Consider the following 22,227-nt stretch of genomic DNA (forward strand, 5'->3'; position numbering starts at 1 on the left):
TGGACAGTGGCTGAGACCTAGCACGCAGGTGGTCTGGTCTGATATGTTGTCAATTTAAGTCTTGTGATCTTTAAAAAACAGGCGCTCTTTAGTTATTAGTTTGAAAAGATGAACTATTCTGTGTTTCTCGCAGGAGGAGCAAGTACGACATCCTCATGGAGAAGCTCTCGGGTGTGCTGAGCACACGGACTAACCAGATGGAGACCCTGGGCAGGCTGAGGGAGGAACTGGTGAGTGCCCGGGGCCGCCTGGGGGCCAGGCTGGAATGGTCTGTGCCGCAGCCTGGACCTGCTTGTCGAGTGTGGATTAAATGACTGGCATTTGGAATCCATTAATGGACTCGACCATCCCTCACCTTGAAACAAGTGCGATCTTCTTTGTTTCACAGGATAAGAAAGTGCTCAGTCCTTTGTTGGAGGCCCTCATGCTCTTAACTGGCCCCATTTCCTCCCCCCACACTCACAGTTTGCTCTAGGACGTGCTGTACGAGTTCATATGGAATGGCCAGTCCGGACATTTAGGGGTGCTTCCGTAAGCGCACTTCTGATTCTGTCCCCATTGGCTTGATACGGAAAGGGCATTGTGACTTTGCAGAGACGCAGGCGAGCTGGTGCTGGGGGAAAAGCACAGATTGGCTTGGTCTCTGGGCCCCCAGAGGAGAGGCAGGAATGAAGCAGGGAGAGGAGAGCACGGAGGGGCCTCGCTGCCTCCAGGCCGATGAGAACAGTCTTTGCCAGGAGCTAGGGAAGAGCCGGCGTGGCAAAGGGGACAGAAACATTGTCCTGGAGCTTAAGATGGCAGAACTGAAAACCTAAAGTTTAAAGTCAGGCAGTTTGAGTCACAGTGATTAGTCCACAAAGGGACGTGGTGTGGAGTCTGGATTATCGGCCCCAGGATAATCTCTGCTCCTCGCCTCGTGCTATTGCATTGGGGTGAAGCCCCAGTCTCTGGTTCCATCGGAGAGGGAAAGGGGCCTCTCCTCTAATGCTAGATCTACTACATGCCCGAGTCTCTTTAAAATATTTTATTTGGGGCGCCTGGGTGGCTCAGTCTGTTGGACATCTGCCTCTGGCTCGGGTCATGATCCCAGCGTCCTGGGATTGAGCCCCACATGGGGCTCCCTGCTCAGTGCTGAGACTGCTTCTCCCTCTCTGCCCCTTTTCCCTGCTTATGCTCTTTCTCACAAATAAAATCTTTAAAAAGTAATAATAATAAAAGTAAAATATTTTATTTATTAGGAACCCTGGGTGTCTCAGTTGGTTAGGCATCTACCTTTGGCTTCAGTCACAATCCCAGAGTCCTGGAACTGAGTCCCACGTAGGGTTCCTTGCTTAACGGGGACCCTGCTTCTCCCTCTGCCTGCTGCTTCCCTTGCTTGTGGGCTGGCTCTCTCTTTCTGACGAATAAATAAAATCTTTTTTAAAAACCTGTATTTATTGAGAGAGAGAAAGCGTGTACATGTGAGGAGGGGAAGGGCAGAGGGAGAAAATCCCAACCCGGGGCTCGATCCCAGGACCCTGGGGTCATGATCTGAGCCGAAGTCAAGAATTAGATGCTTAACTGACTGAGCCGCCGGGGCGCGCCATCCAGGGTCTGTTTAGAGCACAGATTCTGAGGCTTACAGGTCAGATTTGGCCTGTGCGTTGTTAAAAAGTACATTGACTTGGCTTTTTTTTTTTTTTTTTTAATTGAGAGTTCACATAAAAACCTAAGTGTCCAGCTTCCTTTGAAATATCAGAGGCTCCGGCAAGCCTGGGCCAGGCCTGCAGTTTCTCCCAACAGCCGTCAGCTCGGGCCAGCTGTGCACTCACCTATCCGGCCTCGCCCCAGGACCCTTCCTTCCTGTCACCTCTCAGACAGCAGGCCCGTGTCATTTGTCAGTACACATGCGGTGCTGTTTGTGATAAGAAGTATTTTTCGGTATTTGAGTCTCCATCAGAAGTGGAAAATGAAAGGCAGACCGATAAAGCTTCTTTAGGGACCCTCGTAGAAATTTAGAAAATTCCTCCTTGCTTAAGCAACAAATTCTGCACACTGTGCTTCACATTCCTTGTCCAGCACACACTGCAGAATGAAGCCCTCTGCCCGACCGGGTCACTGAGGCATGGGGAGAGCAGGCTCGTCTGGTGACACAGGCCACCATGGCCTCGCTCAGTTCCGTTACTTACCCAGCAAATACTGCAGCAAGTGTCTGCTCAGAGTCGGAGCTGGGTGCCGCACCGCGGTGACAGAAGTTAGGATGACAGGTCTTACACTGTCATGGAGCGGTGTCACCGGAGGGCGGCCATGTGAACACATACTTAGGCTCGAAGCCCATCTAAAAGGATGACGTCCAAGCTCCGTGAAGGACGCACTTTCTTCAGAGCTGGGAGAAACTTCATGGAGCAACGTCTGGCCAAGCGGGGCTTTGAAGGTGACGTGTTCCCCAAGTAGACAAGAACTGGCATTTCAGGCCCGGGAGAGCGGTTCGGGGCTGACGTGTCGGAGGTGCGGGAATCCAGCCGCAGTGCTCGGGCAGGGGTCACAGACCTGGGGCTGGGGAGGGAAGATGGGGCTGGCTCAGGTCCAGAGCGGCAGGCTGAGGGGCTGGGCTGTAGCCTTCAGCCTTGTAAACTGCTGGCTGCAGTTTGTGGATGGAGAAGTTGCATCTTTTTTTTTAAAGATTTTATTTATTTATTTATTTGACAGACAGAGATTGCAAGTAGGCAGAGAGGCAGGCAGAGAGAGAGAAGGGGAAGCAGGCTCCCTGCTGAACAAAGAGCCCCACGTGGGGCTCGATCCCAGGACCCTGGGATCATGACCTGAGCCAAAGGCAGAGGCTTTAACCCACTGAGCCACCCTGGCGCCCCGAGAAGTTGCATCTTGAGGAAACAAGCCAGGAGGAGGGCGAGAGCTTGGAGGTGCAGGCGGGAGGCGGATGTTGGCGGCTAGAGCCGGGCTCCCAAGTGGCAGACTGCTGGAGTCCTTGGAGATGTTTCGATGACTGGGCCCAGGATGGGAGGGGGAACGGGGGGGCGGGCATGAAGGAGAAAGAGTCTTTGCTGTCTGGCTGGAGTGATTGCGTCTCCCCGAAAGGGACAGGGCTGAGGGCAGGCTCAGGACAGCAGGGAGCAGGCCCACTTGTTTGCTGCTCAAGCCCCAGCAGGCGGACGGCCAGGGCCAAGCCCATGATCGGTGCTCAGTAAATATTTATGGAATGAATGCATGAATCAAGTAGAGCGTACAGAAAGACAAACACATTTGCGGGAGCATGAGGCGCGTGACAAATCCGACTTGAGGATTTATTGAGTCTGAAGATCTTCTGAGACTTTTCACTTGGCGATGTCTGGTCGGCAGCTGGAAATAGGGTCAGAGGGAGCTGAGCGGGACTTAGTGAATAATTAGCCGATACAGGAGGCTGATGCCATGAATATGGATGCTGTCTTTTTTGGGGCGTGGGGGAGGCTCACGCTATTCCTTTCCCTTTATGCAGGGCAGATTGTGTGAGTCCCTGATGGCAGCCCCCCAGAAGCTGCGACTGCATCATCCTCCCTTGCTTCGGATGGTCCAGGACTTAGGACCATATGTTAGGGGCTGGGATTTGATGGATGAACTTCCGTAGGGTCTTTCCGTGATGCTGGGGGCACAGCTAGATTAACGATAGAGCCCATTTACAAGCCGCTGTGTTTGAATGAGCCATATGTGAGTCGTCTGTATTTTTCTGATAGCCGTATGTTCTCCTGCCCGAGGGCTGGGAGACGCGCGGGCCTTGAGAGGTGATCACACGTACGTGGCGGCAGCCCGCACACGTTTGTTCCATCTCCGTCTCCCAGAGAGGGAGAGGAAAGCCGTGAGACTCCAGGGACGGCGCCCTTCGTTCCGTCCGCGGCTTACAGTAGCCGGAACTGCCTCATGACTCCAGGGGTTGCAAAAGCAAATGCAAGTCGGCGGCCAGGATGGACACAGGAAAGAGTGAAACGGGCCAAGTAGGAAAAAAATGGTTTTGCTGTTGGTACGGATTCAAGAACTATTTAATTTTCCTCTTGGCTGTCCTAAGAGAAGATGGCACCTGCCGGTAACAGATAGGAGCTGACCTTCAGCTCTGACCTGCGAGGGGCCGACGGGGCCACTTTGCCGGGGCACCCCTGGTCTGGCTCGCCGCGGGGGTCGCCGTGAGGACCCACAGTCCCAGGGTTTGTTGCCCGAGTTCTTCCAAGTGAAGCCAGAACTTTTTTTTTTTTGAATGAAGTCTCACTTTAATGTTGGCAAGTAAATCACTCATTTTCACAAACGTGTAGATGGGAAAACATGACCTATGCCGGAAGCTGCTCGTTGATGACCCCTGTGGTTAGGGGCACATAGGGGTCACTTTGGTCACATCGCCTCACGGCGCTGTGAGTGGTAGGGTGCACACACCCCTCCTCATTTTGTGGAAGCTTCGCTGATAAACTGAAAATTCTTTTGGCACTACATTTTTTTTTTCTATTTTTTTTCCCATTGCCCAGGGGAGGTGTGTGTGTGCTTTGTGAGAGAGTGTGTGTGTGTGTTAATAGCACACTCGAATTTAAGAAAACCAAACACTGGCAGTATGCAATGAAAAACCGCCTTGTGGCTCTGCCCTGCCGTCTGCCTCACTCCCAGCCCTACGTGTCCTTTCAGGATCTTCGAGCAAATAAACCTCTTTGCCCCTTTTGTCATCGAAACCATTTATAGAATCTTGTATTTAGTGCTCTGGACCTTGCTTCTGTTTCCTGGACGGCGTAGCTTGCAGGCTTTCCTCCTTAGCCCTCCTGTGTTCTCTCGTTCAAGGGAGTCGGTTACCCTGGGTTAACCCTGAACCTGTGTTTGCTGACAGGACTTCAGGGGTTGCAATCGCCTCGCTCGCATCTGACGGCAGCTCTTACGTTGTGTTTTGGCAGGGGCTGTGCGAGAGGACATTTAAGCGGCTGTACCAGTACATGCTGAATGCTGGCCTTGCGAAGGTGGTGTCTCTCCCGTTGCAAGAGATCCACCCTGAGTGTGGGCCTTGTAAGACAAAAAAAGGTAAAGGTCACAGCCTCTGTCCCCTTGGCTGTGCAGACGGCTTTCACTTCTCCCTTCCAAGTTCAGCTTTTCTCTCTCCCTGCGTTCAGCCTCGCCGTGGGGTGACAGCACATTTGTTGGACTCTTCATTCCTCAGCGCCTCACTTAGGGTCCCCTGTAGCAAAAGTGCTCAGGAAATGTTTGCTGAGCGAAAGTAATCCTAAGCGCCAGCACGCGTCTCTGGGGAGATGTCCCTCCAACATCTCAGCTTCGTGGTGTCCAGAAACAGGTCCCATCTTTTCCTTGTTACGCTAAACCACTCTTCTTTCCAGCGTTTTGAAAATACCAGAGCTGTGTTGCATGATCTCAGTATTCTGTAGCCCTTGCGAGGTTGGTGGCAGTGTCACCTTTTACATAGAAGAAAGTTAAAGGTAAGAGATGCAAAGTAATTTACATAAGGTTGAGCCATTGGTAAGTGATGGATGGGGGATTTGAACCTTCCAGGAAAGTTAAACTAAGGACCGTATACTGTAAAACTTAAAAAAAAAACCTTCCTTAGTCTTTTATTTTCTCTGTTCTTGATTTTTTTTATGTCGTGCTGTTCGTGACGAACCGAAGTCCTTTAAGAAGCTGAGGGTCAGGGCTTTCAGTAGAAGATGATAGATGGGACATACGCATTTATCCGCCCTCTCCCCAGCCTCTTCCCTAGTGATGACAGGGATATAAAGGGAATCAGCCTGCAGGTACAGAGAGACTAGGACAGGAATGACAGCAGAGAGTCGTCAGCAGTGGTCTGGAGCTCAATGCAGAAGGACAGTAGTAACGGACTGAGCAGCCTGGGGAGACTCAATGCCAGTGAAGGGCAGTCGCCAAGAATTGACGCCTCAGACCCTGAAATAAATGAAAAATGTGGCGATTCCAGGTACCTTTGAAGACAAGTGCAGATGGTGCCGGAGGCCAGAGGGTTGGTTGGCTGTGTGTGTCGGACACTGCTGCTTCCCCGGCCCTCGCCCCTCCTTTGTATAGCCAATCAAGAGGCCCTTTCCCACAAAGCTTTGGCTTTTTCTACTTCTCTCAAGATAAGATGCATTGGAAGGTTTCTGGATTCACAGACCCCGCTGGGGACAGGTGGCGTGCTGAAAATAGGACACTAAAAGGGGGGGGTTCTCTCACTGTGGTTCCAGATTTGGCTCTAGAACATTGGCAGCGAGACTTAGTGTCCCCTAGGCTGGTGGCTGGAGGCTCCTTTTCTGTAGAAACCAACCGGTCCAAGAGAAAAGTCTTCTAGATACCGAAATTAGGGCGATCCCAACAAAACCACTGGCCCCTGCCCACTCACCCTACACAGAAGGCCACTCAATCGCTCCTTCCCCTTCCCCACCCCGCACAACACCCAAAACATAGTCTTTGGGCAGCAATTGAATGCTTCACCAAACACTTGAGAAGTCTAATAGTGTAACAGAAACAAACAAATGTAGGAAATAGGAACAAAGTGAGGAGGAGAGAAAACCTAAAAGAATTGGCAGAGAGAAAGCATAGCATCCATGAAAACACAGGGAGAAGCGCTCAAGGAGGGACGTGCAGAAGATAAAAAAGAGCTCTTGCAAATAGAAGAAATGTGACTATTGCAACAAAAGAATGAGCAGAAGGGAAGGTAGTGAGATAAAGTGGAGGAAAATCTCAGAAAAACTCAAAGGAGGTGAGAAACAGCTAAGTTGAAACTAAGACGCTAAGCCTAGATGGTCCAGCGTCTGCACAAAGGGCTCGGGGAGAGACGGAATGTGTGCAGAGGAAGAAGGAAGCCAGTGAGCGAGTCTCCCAGATCTGCAGGACACAAGTTCTAGAGAGCAAAAGACCCATCAGGTGCCTCGCACAAAGAACACGCAGAACCCCACACCAAAGCCTAACACCCTGGGACTTTGGAAACCTGGAGCAAGGGAGACTTGAGAGAGGAGAAGGCAGACTTCCAGTAGTAACTGAAGCCGGGCGGCCTCGGAGCAGTGCTTCATGCTCACGGGAATGAATTTTCCATCTGGAGCGCTCTGGTCTGCTTTCACGGCAATCCACTGTGAAAATACGGAGGTTTTCACACATTCAGATCTGAGACCGTTCATCTCGCATCTCCCATGCTCCCTTTCAGGAGGCTGCGGGAGGATAGAGACCATCAAACAGCAGACTGAAAGAAGGGCAGGACAAGTGCGGTCCGGGTCGTGGGGGAGACCAGGGAGAACATGGGGAGATGGTGAAGGGGAATCGCTGTGATGGGCGCCATGGCAACCAGCCACACGGGAGCAGGGCGGAAGCGCTCTGGAGGGAAGGAAGTCCGGGCAAAGGATCAGCTTCTCAGTGAGTGAGTGTTTAGAGAAGGTTGTGGGTTGGCAGAGGGCCTGCGTGGAATTAGTGTCAGGTACGCACACAACCAAGGCAGTGGGAAAGCACGAAGTTACTAAGGCCAAAGAAAACCAGAAGGTGTATAAGAAAAAAAGGTTAGAGCCTATATGCTTGACTTTGTGGGCACAGTAGGGAACCTCCAGAGGCTGGCTTCGTCACTGCAGCTCAGGAGAGAGTGTGCTGACGGACCGACAGTGGCCTACCCAGTGAGCAGCTCGGTGTGTACTGGAGGTCGGCAGTCATGTTTGGCAAGTGACCGTGAACTGCTGGTCTGAGGGGCTCTCTTTCTTCCTTGACCTTGCTGAACTGATCGGTCGCTGCCCATCCTGCCTGGCTTCCCTGTGTCGGAGCAAAGTTTGTGAAGGAGATGGTAACAGACAAACATTACAGGTGAAGAAACCAAGGCAGGTGTCCCCTGCGGTCAGGAAGGCCCCCAGAGGGGACCTCACTTTTGAGTCCCTTCAGTGCCAGGGGCACTTGGGACTGGTCGAATGCCTGAGATCCCTCCAGAAAGGTGGCGTCAGCCTTTTCAGTAGAAAGAAAACCAGGAAGTACCGCCAAGTCCTGTAGCAGGGATGAAAGTCCCAGAGGTGTCCTGGGGACTTCTCTGCGTGCTTAATACCGAAATGACCTGTGGGTCTGTTAATTTATTTCCTGGCTTATTGGAAGGAAGACATTAAAAATAAACAGATAGAATGATTATATTTTTAAAGGAAAGAGAAACTGAGAAGGAGACGCCCTTAAAGAAACTTTCTTGCTGATCAGGCAGCCACAGAGCAAAGCTTGTCCCAGGCTTGGGGTCCCTGGAAATGTAAGCCTGCCCTTGCAACTAAGACACCAACCAGAGCAAACTCTGTTGTCAGACAGCCCTGGGTCAGAATTCTCATTCTGTCACATCTGTTGGGGTGACCTTCTGCAAGTTTTGGCCTCTCCCCGCCTCAGCAGAATTATCTGGGGGTAATAATGTGACTTTCCAGAGTGTCGTGGGGCCTGCAGAAGACCTGTACACAGCAGGGGCCACAGACTAGTGAGTGGCCACGTGTAGCAGTGTGATTTGCTTGGCTCACAGTGTGTGTTTTCATTGAATTCATTGCTGAGTATTTAAAAATCAGAAATTGTCCCTAAAAAGTCAGCTTTTCAACTTCCCTGCAAAAAGTGAAATTAGGCAACGTTAAACTGCATTTCTTTAATAGCCATCAGCCAGGCAGAGAGATGCTGCTGCCTTTCTACGGGCCCGTCTTCTCCACCCCCCAAGGACACCCTGCCTCCTGCTTTGTGTGTCTGCGTCACATGGTGAGTGGTCCCTGTTTTCTTGAAGCCTAGTGTTGGCAAGAGAAGTCCAGAAGCCCCCCAAGACTGGCTACTGATGATCGTGATGGCTTTAGCTCCTTACGTGGGCTGAAGTGGGCAGACCCCTAAGACAGTGACCATCAGACATCCTAGATTGTCACACACCAGCCCGGTAGAGCCCGTTCTTACGGTTCAGGAGAATCATCTCATTCCGGGCTGGTCTTGTTCCCCACCTCCTGCTGCTCGGGCTCACGGGCTGGGTGCCCCTCACTCCCAGCGTGACTCAGGTGTTTCTCTGTGTGACTCGGTTCCAGCGAGGCCGGGAGCTCCTTGAGAGCGGGGCCGCCTGTCGTGTGTCGTGTGCTTTTGTCCTTGAGGCCTCGCGGCGGCTGCTCGGAACAGTGCGGGTGCTGAGCAAGTGTTCAGCAAGTTTAATTTAATTAGGCACGACTTGGTTCCTCTCCTGTGCAGGAGACAAGGGGTGAAGGCAGTTTTAGTCTTTTTGTCTTGTGCCTTGTCTTCCCAATTTACAGAATTAACATAAACCTTCCCTCTAAGGCATTGCAGCACAGACAAGACTTAAATAATAAATAAAGATGATGGATTACTTCATGTAAATTTACAGGTGTGCCTGGATATATACGAGTTGTTTCTAAGAGCTGTAAATAAAGAGTTTGGATTGGGGCATATTTCAAGTACATTACAGGAAGCCGCAGTGATCTGCTTTGCAAAAAGAAAAAAAAAAAGCCTCGGTTATAAAAACGGTCACCCTGAACTGATCTGTTTTGCAAAATTTGGATTATATTCTTCAAGTGTTTACTAGTCATACTGTGTTTATTCATTTGGGCTGAGAACAAAGGGGAAGAGAAAGAGAAGTTAACTTTGTGATTCTTCGGAAAATGATGGCCAACTGGTAGCAGGTGACAGAAGTTGTGTGCCCTGGGGCCCATGACAGCTCAGTTAGCGGCTTGTCCAGCACTGAAAAGGATGGAGAAGGGGTCCGAACACCTGGATTCCCCCGTTTTCCCCTGTTTAGGATATAGACTCTTCCCATAGCTATTAATTCATGTCCCTTAAGAAGAAAGAACAAATTCAACAAGATTACAGGATACAAGGTTAATATACAAAAGTATTCACAATGTGAAAACAAAATTAAGAAAGCAATTCTGTAGCATCAAAAAAAAAATAACACACTTGGGAATAATGCATTCAAGCACACCAAGTATAAAACAGTCTGAGAACTACAGAACAGTGTGGACAAATTTAAGATCTAAGCAGATGGAACATCCTTTGTTCATGGATCTGGAGATTGATTGATTGATTGATTTAGATTTTATTTGGGGGAGAGAGAGGGAACACGAGCGAGGGGAGGAGCAGAGGGAGAAGCAGACTCCCCACCGAGCCACTGACCAGGGAGCCTCAATGTGGGGCTCGGTCCCGGGATCCTGAGACCTAAGCCGAAGGCAGACTCTTAACCGACTGAGCCGCGCGGGCGCTCTGGATCTGGAGTTTTAATGTAAAGATGGCAGCACTCCCCAAACCAGGAAAATACCAACTGATGTGTAGACTTCGGCACGCTAATTCTGAAGTTCATACGGAATTGCAGGGTGTCCAGAAAGTTAGTCTTGAGAAATAAGAATCAAGTATTGTAGGAAGACTTACACTTCTCAGTTTTGAAACTACTGCAGAGCAACAATAATGAAGCCAGTACGGTACTGCCACAAGTCAGACCGATCAAGGAGTAGAATTGAGAGTCCATACGTACACCCACATGCCGTGGTCTGCTGATTTTCAGTAGGGTTGCCAAGACCATCCAACTAAGGAAGAAGCCAGTCACAAAAGGCTATTGCTGTAGGAGTCCATTTGAAGGAAAGTCCAGAGTGGGGAATCTAGAAGTAGATCATTGAGCGCCTCGGGGCACCCAGGGTGCCAGCTGCAAGGTCTAAGGTGGGGAAGTGTTCAAAATTAGACTGTGGACAGATACACCTACCCTGGGAATATACCACATCACCACTGGTGTGCACAGTGCGCGAGGTGAATGGTGCAGAATGTGGATCGAGACTCAGTAAAGCAGTTAAAAATGAACAGCAAGAAACACTTGTAACGGGTGCAGCAAACTCAAGATCATTAAAATGGCACAAAGCGACTTTTGAAAAGTTATAGTGGGATTAAAGTATACAAGCTAAGGAAAAAGAGAAATAAGCCATATCGAGAAGGATTAAAACACAATAAAATAAAGATAAAGGTTTAAAAGAGCTTTGAAACCAGGAGAGTGGAATTAAAAAGAATGAAGATCAGAAACACAGAAAGGATAAAGAGTGAACATAAACGTGAAAAGGATAGAAAAAGATCGTCAGGAGCGGAGTTTAAAGCTTAGGAAATTAGTGGCATGGGGCGGGGGGTAGGGCCCGGTGGTGGAACCAGTAAAATAGTTAAAATAGGAAGATCTCTCGGTTAAAAGTGGCAACGTTGACTAAAGGATGCCAGCTCAAAAAAGGAAGGGTAATTACTCTCAATATTTAAGACAGATAAAAGAAACAGACATTTTAATATTAAAAAAAAAAAAAAACAAAAACGACTAGAGGCAAGCGCCTGAAAGGTGGAATACGGAGTAAGATCCTCCGTGGCGTTCATTCCGGACCTTGGGTCAGGTCAAGCTGAGCCCCGAGCAGCCCTCCCACTCGAGAAGGGGCTCAGCACCTGGGGACTGTGACCTTGGTGGGAAATAGTCCTTCCCTCTCGGCTCCTGTGCGCCTGTCCCAGCTCTGCTTGTGGGTGGCGGGGGCAGGTGGTGAGGGGCCGCAGGACTAGTCTGCAGAGTGTGATGGGGGCATGTGGCAATAAGTGTGCCACACACAGGACTGATGGTGGGGAGGGGCTGGCAAGATTGCTCTCAGGGCTCGGACGAGGCGAGGGCAGGGACGTGTGAGCACGTGCCTGGTCACAGAGGGGACCGGCTGGCCACAGGTTGGCTGGGAGGCCAGTAGAGTGACAGATGTGTCCGTGCTGGGTGCCACTTAACCGGTGCCTGCTCAGAGCCCTCAAGAAAGGGCCACTGCGGTCATGCCCCCCCAGCATGGTTTCCACCAGCACTTTTCCTTCAGTGGGTCTCTGAGAACCTCCAGGGACCTAAATGGGTCCATCCCTGACTTAGCCCAAAGGGCTTGGGAGGTGGTTCTTGCCCTGGGTGTTCAATGGGGGCTCTGGACCTCATCACCGGCTAAGAGCGTTTTCCCAGTGTCCTAAAGCTTGCAAGCCCCATTCTGTGGACGTGGTTTGTCAGCCTCCTTGTCACCTTGCTCGGTTAGCACGGGGAACTTCGGCTCCATCAACTTTTCTTGGGCCGTGGAAAGAGGAAGGCACCCGGGGACATTCTTCCATTCTGTTGTCCCATTTGTGGACAGTCTTGGAGCCCAGGGAGAGGTGGAAAAGCCATCCATAGATTATGCCAGGCTCTGTGCCAAGTGTTGGTGCTCGATTCGGATCCTTGATGGCCACCCCATCATGTGGGTGCTTTTCTTTCCTTCCCTCCGCTGATGAGAAAGCCAGCGCACATATCCCTTGCCTCGGGCCGTAGAACGAGGCAGAGCCAGTGTGGAGGTTTGAGCACAGAATGTGTGAGTCTCTAACCAGGGCCCTTGGCTGCCTCCCTAAGAGAGGGCAGGGGCTGAACTCACGGGCCGTGGTGGCTGGTGGGCGAGCGTCTGGGGCCAGAGCAGTGGCGGGGGCTGAAGACAGGGCCAGCCTAGGACAGCCGTCCAGGGCAGGAGAGTCGGAAGATGTGGGCTCCCCTGCCGGTCTCAACAGTCCCTCTCCCTCATCCACCGCAGAGATAACCAAAACGTGCCTGCGGAATAAGGGCAAGCAGGGCCACAAGATACAAAGTAACGAGCGGCATTGCTTGGCCTCTAGACCTCACACAGCCAGCCTTCCCCTTCATCCCTGCCCTGCTGCCGGCCTTCGCCCCTGTCTGCCTAGACAGTTCAGGGTGCCCTCTAGCATCTGCCTCCGGGGTCTTCCCTCTCGCCTTCCCCTGCCTAGCTCCACGGGCCGCCTCGTTTCCCAGCACTCCTGGCTCCTTTCCCTGTAATCACGGGGCGGGTAGTGCTCAGTTCGTGAGGCTGAGCGCTTACCTGCATTCACTCCCCAGGTCCTTCCCTGCAGGTTAGTTCAGCCACGCTGTTACAATTATGCCCATTTTACAGAGGAAAAAAACGGAGGCTCCAAACGCTTAGCCCAACGCGGGGCTCCATCTCAGCCCAGGGATCATGACCTAAGCAAACCAACTGTGCTACCCAGGGGTCCCCAGAGCCCAGATTTCTAACCAATTCTATCACTCTGGTGCCTGGGCTGCAGCAGCCTCCCTCATTCGGAGTGCAGCCCTTGAATTCTGTGCCAGCAGTTACCCAAAGCCCTTACCTCCGTAGACTGTCCCAGACTGTCCCATGCACTGGTTTCTTGGTTCAGTTTCCAGACTACCTAGCACTGGCAACCCCAGACCCATCTAGGGGTGTGCGGGGGTGGGGGGGAGCAGGACACGAGTAAAACTGAATTTACATAACCTCTCCCCGGCTCACCAGTAGGACTGACCCTTCATGGGTGACAAGAGCAAAGCCGGCATGGCGCTCATTTGTTCCCATCTCGTTTTTGCTTCCTCCTGGGTTCGTCAGGTTAAGCGCACCGGTCTGCTAGGTGGCCAGGTGAGCTCTTGGCGGGGAGTGTGAGAAACACGGGCTGTGGGTCCCCTTTACGCCCGCTCAGGATGTCCCTTTACAGAGAAGGGTGTTTTCTGATGGAACCTGGAAGGTGCAAGCCCAGCCACGTTGCCCAGTGTGGGAGGAGGGCCACTTTCTAGGTCCGGGACATCCATTAGGCCACATCAACCCTCTGAGCCTGTTTACCTTTCTCGTAAAATGGCAGGTGCTCTATGCAGAATCCGCGCGGTGATTAAACTGATTCTGAGATCACCTGCCACACCCTGGGTTCTCAGGGAGGATTCACCCCTTCCCTTCTTTGCGGCTCTTCATAGTATGGAAACGAAGCCGTTCTTCCTTCGTGCCACGGCAAGCCCATCCGGCATCTTTGGCACAACAGAACCGTGTGCTTGATTCGTGTGGAACTGTGGACATCAGTGCACACTCTACCTTTAAAACGCTTGAGTGCAGTGATCTGGCTGGTTCTGTCTTGCCTTTTGTTCCTGAGAAGCCAGCCCTATGCCCAGGCGTCCGTGGGTGCCATTAATAGGCCTGTGACTCCTCCAGGCTGGTCGTCAGGGTGGGCGTTCAGACAGACCCGTGGGCTCCGTTTACCCTGTGGGTGTGTGCTGCCTGGGGTCTCGCTCCGGCCCCTTCTGCTTCGGCTTTTGCTGACTTGCAGTCTGGAACAGGCTCTTTAAATTGCCTTAAAAATAGCCAAATAGGAGCTGAAGGGATCCCAAGAATAAAAGTTGGAATTCTGGGGCTGGTAAACTTCCAGAGCCATGGGAAAGGTACGGAAGGCTGGCGTTAACGAATTCCCAGTGGCTCCTTGGAGCCGTGCGCCACAGACTACCCGGTGTTGCCTCCTCCACCGGCCTCAGGTCTTAACAACTCTCCCTATAACCCCACGAGGCTAGACATTCTCCTTAGCTTGGTTAAATGATTGGGATTTCCTTGTCTGAAGGCTCTAGAAGAAAGTCAGTGCTGTTGGGACTCGTGGCAGGGAAATCAGCCAATGTGGATGGGATGGCTAGAGCTGTGGGCCCACGGCCCCTGACCCGCCAGCAGCCATCCTGCCAGGATGCGTCCTGCCTGGCCTTCTGGAAGCACAGCGGCCTCGTGCTGAGCCCAGTCTGAGTGGCTTGAGCCGAACCCTCCGTTGGAAGTATGCTGGAGACTCGCCTGTGCAGTGGGGTTTCTAGAGGCCCTCCGCTTCGGACTGTGCCATCTAAGGGTCAGGGCACGTGCCCGCTGCTCGGGCCAGCTGACTGCTCAGGCCAGCCTCTGCGTGCGTGTCCTCTGGGCACGAGGTGGAGAACACCGGCCTCTCACTTCGTTAAGTGGAATGCAAGGAGCTCTGCTCACTTCCCCAGAGTCTCCAAAACGAGTGGTCGTAGAGCTGAGATGCCCTGTGTCCACCTGACCCCGGAGCCCTGCTTCCCCTCAGTGCTCCCCTGAAGGTCTGGCCATCCTGGCAGGCAGCAGAGGCAGCGGCGGGGCCTTTGGGACGAGGCCGAGCTGAGGCTGTGACGGGACAGGCATCGCGTGCTGTCGGAGCAGAGGGGAGCTCAGGTGCCGACCTGACGCTGCTATGAGGAGCAGACGCTGGGAAGGCCAAGGGGGGCTTCCTTCCTCGCCCTTCTGACCCACAAGTTTGTCGTGGCCGTTCGCCGCCGCCCCCTGGGCTGATGTCCGCGCCGCCCCGTGTATCTCTCCTTGGCCAGTTCAGCCCGTAAGGAAGCTAAAATGGGGTACGAGAAAGAACACCTGGCTTTGGTGAGCGGTGCCGGTCTGTGTCCCCTACGTGCTGCCCTGGGCCACCGCCTCCGCAGAAGCCTGCATCCCCGGCCCCAGGTCACCGGCTGTGCTCAGTCACACGGATGCCTCTGCGTTCGGGGCTGTATGTTGTCCATGGTTGGGGACCTGGGCTCGGGAGACAGACAGCCTGGTAAATCCCAGCTTCTTCTCCCTTGCTGAGGAGCGGGAGTTTGGGCAAATGCCTCAGCTCCCGGTATCCTCAAGTGGGACACGGCATGGTAGCGGCCACCTGCTCGGGCCGCGGGGAGGACCAGCTTGTATGAAACACGGAGAGCTTCCATCGGTGTCTGGCGCGCTGCGTGTATTCAAGCGATGGGAGCGGGTGGTCGCTCTAGGAGCGCTGTCTGAGGGGCAAGAGGGGCCCCTGGGGGCTGAGAGGCCTGGGAGGGCCTTGGGTAGAGCACAGCGGGGAAGACCGAGTGGGGAATGACCTGGTGGTCGCTGTTCTGCCTGTGTGTGTGTCTGCTGGGTGTGCTCACTCCGAGGAGGAAATACCATGCGACATCCAATTCTGTGGTCACTTGAGCCTTGAAATAATTTTCACCCACACAGACAGGCCCAAGTCTCCCCCTCATCACTGTGCCTCCCCTCCCCATTCCTTTAGACTTCATCTGGAGAGGGAGAAATGGAGAGAGCAGGGCCCGAACCCCAAGCAAAGGGCAGCGCCCTGGGAAGCGGGAAAACCTGAGAGGCCGGGCAGGCGTCGGGGGAGCAAAGGCGTGAGGAAGCCAGTGCTGTGACGTCATGTTTCTTCTCTTGAAAAATCACGGAATGGGGGGTGGGGGGGGCTGCTCTCACCGTGAGGAGTGCAGGCAGATCGCACCAGACCGGTGCCTGAGGCTTCCCACACTTCTGTGACCATTTGCCCCAGGCCTGCTTCTAGGAGGTTCTGGTAGATCGGCCTTGGCCGGACCCTGCTCCGAGGGTAAGTCGGATGATTTCGGGGCCTGCGACGCGTTGCTGTTTGTGAATTTCACCTGCAGTCCGCATGTTCTGCCCTTCCCCACTTGGGGTGTCGTACCAGACCTTGCTCAGAGGTCAGTCTGCAGTGCTCGGTGTGAGCATTCCCATCCAGGGGAAGGCCCTCGGGGGCCACAGCTCCTGCGCAAGATGGCTGGGAAACAGAGACCAGCTTTATTGTGCCCCACTTGGCACTGGTACCTGGATTATACCCCTTGGTGTCCGGGTGGAGAAACCGTCCGCATCCCCGTGCTAACCGCTACTGCAGACTTAGGGACTACAAATGACGCGGCTTTATGATTTCAGAGTTCCAGAAGTCTGAGATGGGTGTCCTAGGGCTAAACGTTTACCGTGATGTCGGCAGGGCTTTACTCCTTCAGCAGGCTCTCAGAGAACCCGCTTCCTGGCCATCTCCGGTCTCTACAGGGCCCCTGCCTGCCTGGGCTGCTTCTCTCTCCCTCTTCAAAGCCCGCGGCCTGGCATCCTCCACACGCTCTGATGCTCCTGCCTCCCTCTCTGAGGACTCTGACGTTGGCCCACCCGGATTCTCCGGACCGAGACCACCCCCACAGCGAAAAGCCTTAACTCACTCATGCCCACTAGCCCCTCTTCCAGACAGGGTCACGTTTTCACAGGTTCCAGGTAGCAGGGCATGGCCACCCTCGAGGGGCCCTTCTGCCCCCGCACTCCTCTGTCCCAGGACCTCCTGGTGCGGGATCATTTCTTCCACAGTGGAGACCTGTGACCCTGCCCGAGTACCTTTGCCCCCACTGCTTACAAGCTCTAGAGAGCGTGGGCAAGTCACATCACCCTCTGTACCTCAGTTTCCCCGTCTGTAAAATGCCTCCTGAGACTGTCAGGATCACACAAGTGAGTTCATACCAGTGAAGTGTTGAGATGTTTTTGCCCTCCCTTGCAACTTCTCTCGGGATAGCCATGCCCAAGCTGGCTGCTTCTCTCGCGTGGTGCTTGTGTGGGTTGGGTGTGGCACACCGTGCGTGTCTGAAGGGCCGCGCTGGCCCGCACCCCACCGCTCAGTCCCTCCTTGTTGGTGTGGTTCCAGAAAGCTAGTGCATGGGGCTGTGTGGACCTCTTCGGGCTGGCGGCTTTGCCTCCTTCTGGAGTTTTCTTGGAATAAATTCCCACTCTTGGCATCATTGGTGAAAGCCTTCCAGCAGTGCCCTGAGAGGGCTCTAGAACGCATCCACAGTGCTGCTGCAACTTACTGGCAGTGGGTCTCCCCTTTCAGAATGCTGTTCGTGTGCCAGGTGCCAGTGCTGGGTAGCTGGCGTGGACAGGCAGACTTGCCCCTCGTCACAGAGCTTGCCTTGAGCAGGAGAAGTCCGTTGTTTGCTTGATAGGACTGACACAGTGCCTCATTATTCCTCTCATTTGCATTTCCTTGTTTACTGATTATAGGGCACAAAACACGGTTCTGTGGAGGACACGTTCAGGTCTCGTGCCCCAGGACGTGCTATTTTCAATATTCTGAACTTGATCCTTTCTCTGGGTCTCTGTCTCAGCTGTGTCCCCTACCCCCTATCCCTTGCCCCCCGCCACCAGCAGTGTTCTGCTCTTTGCTGGAAACCATGCCGTGTTGCGTTCCTAGGGACGGATGTCATGGTGCGCTGCCTCAGGCTGCTGAAGGAATTCAAACGGAAGGTCGAGGACGACCATGACCAGGACGACGATGAGGACGAGGAGGTCATCTCCAAGGGAGTGCCCCCGGTGGACATTGTGTACGAGCGGGACATGCTCACGCAGACCTACGAACTCAGTAGGTCCCCTGCGCGCGTGCCTGCTGGCGTGTGGGTCCCGCGCACCGCAGACCAGGGCTCGCGAAGGAGAGGGCGTGTGGTTGAGACTGGGCAGCGGCAGGGAGCCCCGTGGTTCCCCGGAAGGGTCAGGCTTTGGGTCGGATCTGAGTGTGAGTAGTTGCTCTGTAGGACGGCAGCAAGGTCCTGAGCCTCCGTTCCCACATCCGTGCTCTGGGGATGCTCTGCACCCAGCACATGAGTGGAGCTGAGGAGGAGCAGAAATAGGACGTCAGAGCGGGGCCCTCCATGGAAGGCATGAAGAAGCTGAGCCCTTAATACTATAATGCAGACATTCAAGAGCTAGCTCGCATCTTCTGAGATCTATCTAGACTTATTGCAGGCTCGGAGTTTGGTGAGGAGTGGGGAGAAAAGCATCTCTCCCCACTCTTCGCCCTTCCCCTGGCTTCCCTGGAATCCACGTAAGACACCAGTGACCGAGAGCCGTAGACGGGGTGGCCCCGGGTCCCCATGGGGAGGAGCAGAGGGGAGGAGGCACGGTGGCCACAGAATGCAAGTTGGCAGCCAGTACAAAGCAATGCCGGGGAATCAGCACAGACATTCTGAGGGGCTTTTTGGCATTTTTTTAAATCAACTCTTAATATCCCTCCAAATGGGTTCCTCAGAACATGTTTTGGGAAAAGCTATCCTCAACCTTCTTAGGCCAGCTTTGAGCAGGTTACTAGTTCGATATGGTGACACATCCTAGTCCCCTCTTCTGATTCTTTTTGTGAAAGAAAGCGTAAGTGTGCCCTTGGCTGGGTGGGGGGAGATGGGGCAGAGGGAGAGGGAGAATCTCAAGCAGGCTCCATGCCCTGCGTGGACCCCAGCGTGGGGCTCGATCTCATGACCCTGAGATCATGACTGGAGCCGAAACCAAGAGTCCGATGCTCAACTAACTGAGCCACCCAGGCGCCCCTCCCTTTCGTGCCGATGTTGATTTTTGTGTGAGTTCACGGCTGCAAGCCCTCCTTTGTCTAGATGGCTCGTACCTGGCAGCCTCAGGTGCCCGCCGTAGGAGGAAGTACAGGGGCACCTATTTCTGAACACACACCTTTGCCGGCAAGCCTGCCCTGTGCTTCATGTACTTTACCGGGGGCGGGGGGCACCCCTGCCCCCACGCCTGCCAGGCTCCATCGTGGAGTTCCCAGTCCCAGAGCCACTGAGTAGATTCCACAGGGCTTCTCGGAGGCACAGACAGTGACAGCATGTAGCGGGGCAGGAGCTGACAAAGTAGACGGAGCAGATGATGAAGCACAGTCGCTGGCCGCTCGCTTACTGCGGGGCCCTGCAGCACTCTGCCCCCATCCGCCTCCACTGGCATTACAGGACACTGCTGGCTGAGGTGTTCAGAATGCATCTGAGTCTGCCCAGAAGGCCAGGGAAATGGAAAAAGTTCTTAATTAAAAACAATTAAAAAAAAGAAGAAGAAGAAAGAAAGAATCGGTTTCATGGATCGGGAAAAGTCCATGTGAAAGAGTGAGCTCCCTGCTGCCGGGCAAAGGCGAGGTCGCCCAGAGCCAAGTGCACCCACAGCCGGCCACTTGGCATTTATGGCTCCAAGGGGAGGAGGCTGCACTGAAGCGTTTTGGAAGGAGGGCTCAGAGGCTCTTGGCCGGGGAGGGAGAGGGGGGATATTTTATTCTGCATGTTGGTTCAGCACTTGGACGAGCCTGTGCTTCCCGAGGCAGCGGGACCGGACTTGGCCTTGTGTGGGCGGGCGCCCTCGCAGAGGCTGCGGCTCACACATTTTCATTTCCCACAGTTGAGCGCAGAGGCACGAAAGGCATTTCCCAAGCTGAAATCCGAGTGGCTATGAACGTGGGAAAGCTGGAAGCCAGAATGCTGTGTCGTCTTCTTCAGAGGTTCAAGGTTGTCAAGGTAACATGGCGAGTCACGTGCCCGCTTCATTGTGTCTGGCCGCAGGCGGGGTGTGCTAGCCCAGGGCTGTCTCAGCCCTCTCAGCCGCAGGTGGCTGCCTGCAGGCCACTCCCTGACGCTGGTGGTTGCTGGTTTCCCATTTAAGAACAGAATGAGCCTTCAGCCCTGAAAAGTCAGAAGGAGACGGGCCGCGTAGGGGGCATAGCCGTGTGGGGGCTCCGAGGAGGCTGGCTAACCTCTTTCAGCCCCTTCAGTCAAAGCAGGTGCTGTCCAGGAGCCCTGGCCCCCACTCAGGCCACCCGCGCTCTCGCCATCTGCCTGGCTCCTAGGGGCAGTAGGTCGGCCGACCGTATGTGCCTGCTGGTCCCCTTTAGGAATCCGCCTGCACTCCGGCCCTATCATTCCCTCTCTTCTTGCCAATATTTGGACCGTTTTGCTGGAAGGCATCATTACAGTCGAGCTGATGATTGCAGAGCGCGTGACGTGTGCCTCGGCATGAGCTTGGCATATAGATGATGTTGCTCTTCCTACCGTTAAGGGCCCGGGGGAGCCCCTTTTCCCCTGTTCTGGAAGATGAGAATGAGTGTGGGTAGGTGATGGCCTCATTCTCCATCCCCAAGGCAGAGACCACGTGGAGCTGGTGACCTCCGGTCCGTGACAACATTTCTGAACCCTCGAACCCTGCATGGCTAACACTCAGTGCTCCCAAACCATCTCCTGTGGGCCTAGTCCTATGCCGGGCACTGGGGAGGTAGGGAGGGCCAGATTAGGACCCTGCCCTCCGGGAGCTCATGGTCCCATGGAGCAGATGCACGTCCAGGATGGCAGTGGGGAAAACCGTCTCCAACAGGCCTGTGGAAGCAGCAGCTGAGAGATGCCCGGACAGGAAGACAGGGAGGGAACGTCCGTGGGGCCAGGGCGGGGCCCGGGCGGTGACAGAGCAGGTGCAGGAAAGATCAGGAAGCAGCCCTTCCAGCCCCTAGCTCACCCACGTGCTCCCTCCGGCTGTGACCGAACACATCTCCTCCCTTCCAGGGGTTCATGGAAGACGAAGGGCGTCAGCGCACCACCAAGTACATCTCCTGCGTGTTTGCAGAAGAGAGCGATCTGAGCCGACAGTACAAAAGGGAGAAAGCCCGGAGCCAGCTGCTGACCACCGTGAGCCTGGCCTCGGTGCAGGAGGAGTCACTCGTGCCTGAAGGGGAGGACGCCTTCCTGTCCGAGTCCGAGAGCGAGGAGGAGGGCGGCCGCAAGAGGAAAGGCAGAGGATCCCAGAGCGACGCGAAGTCCTGCTCCAGCGCCAGTCTCGGGGCCCAGCCTCATCACTCTGCCTCGGCGAAGGGTAAGGGGGTGCCCTCGGGGTTGGGGGGAGGGCGGGCAAGGCTGGGGGACACGTGTGCCCTCCGTCTGAGCTGCTGGCGATCTTCAGTAAACAGCCCGTTCCGTTTAGCGGACACCCGAGGATCTCCTTGGTGCTGTCCTAACTGGGGACCTGTTGGTGTCACGGGATCTCGCAGTCCCTCAGTTTGGAGGAGACGATCACGTAGTCTGTCTCCTGGCTGCTTGCGAGTCAGTTCTCCTTAGCCCATTTTCAGTTTCTCTGCTGTGTTGTCACTAGTAAAGGGAGGGGTCCACTCAGCTTCCTCCGTCCCCTTCCTCCAGCCATCTGAGGCCCCCTCAAGTGTTTAGCTCAGTTAGAACTTTCGGAAACACGTGCAGGGTGGAGTCTGGCATCCAGCTGAGCAGGGGCGTGGGGCGGCGGGGAGGCATGTACCTGAGTCCTCCAGCCGGCCCCATGGAATCCTGGGCCTGCAGGGGGCTGGTCCGGCTGCCGAGCAGACGTGCCCTTCTCTGTCCCTCGAGGGGGCCGCGGTTCAGTCGTGCTCCCCACCACCCCCTCACTGCAGGCGGCTGGAAAGTCGGAAACCTCCACCCCCCGAAGAAGCAGCTGCCTTCCTCCCTAGGGGTGGCTGAGGAGCAACCGTGCCAGAGCTCTGCGAGCCGGGACAGCCTTCAGGACACCAGCTCCTCCTCAGAGCCTGGCGTGTCCTTCAGCTCCCGCAGCATGAAGGACAGCAGCGGCGACATAACTGTGATCGAAGAGGTCAGGCACGAAAACCCGAAGGTGAGCGCTCACGGTGGGGGGCGCCGGGGGCAGGTGGCCCTTGGCCTTCCCAGGTTTGCGCCTGAGAATCACGGCAACAACAGCAGAATCAGTAATGGTACGAGCACTGCGCGGCTCACGGTCGCCTGGTGCGCCTCTCCGCCCGGCCAGCAAGCCGGCACTGCTGTTGACACAGCGTTTTCGTGTCCAACAACTTACTTTTTTTTACTTAAATTTATTTTGGAAGGAAAAGTTGTTTAGATGAGCAGTT

The 22,227-nt window shown here is 54.3% G+C and overlaps 1 protein-coding gene across 3 annotated transcripts in view; it reads left to right on the forward strand.

Moving 5' to 3' along the window:
* The window catches only part of GTF3C1 (general transcription factor IIIC subunit 1), a gene marked incomplete at its 5' end in the record, with an annotated part of 69,127 nt that overhangs the window by 10,277 nt on the left and 36,623 nt on the right, over positions 1-22,227 (forward strand). For all 3 annotated transcript variants that reach the window (XM_082714550.1, XM_082714552.1, XM_082714551.1), the window contains 6 exons: positions 134-230; positions 4,899-5,022; positions 17,767-17,934; positions 19,737-19,852; positions 20,888-21,194; positions 21,760-21,977. In XM_082714550.1, coding sequence (XP_082570676.1) covers positions 134-230; positions 4,899-5,022; positions 17,767-17,934; positions 19,737-19,852; positions 20,888-21,194; positions 21,760-21,977 — 1,030 coding nt within the window. The remainder of the gene's footprint in view (positions 1-133; positions 231-4,898; positions 5,023-17,766; positions 17,935-19,736; positions 19,853-20,887; positions 21,195-21,759; positions 21,978-22,227) is intronic.

The sequence above is a fragment of the Mustela nivalis genome (assembly GCF_964662115.1).
Source record: "Mustela nivalis genome assembly, chromosome: 19".
Classification (NCBI taxonomy): domain Eukaryota; kingdom Metazoa; phylum Chordata; class Mammalia; order Carnivora; family Mustelidae; genus Mustela; species Mustela nivalis.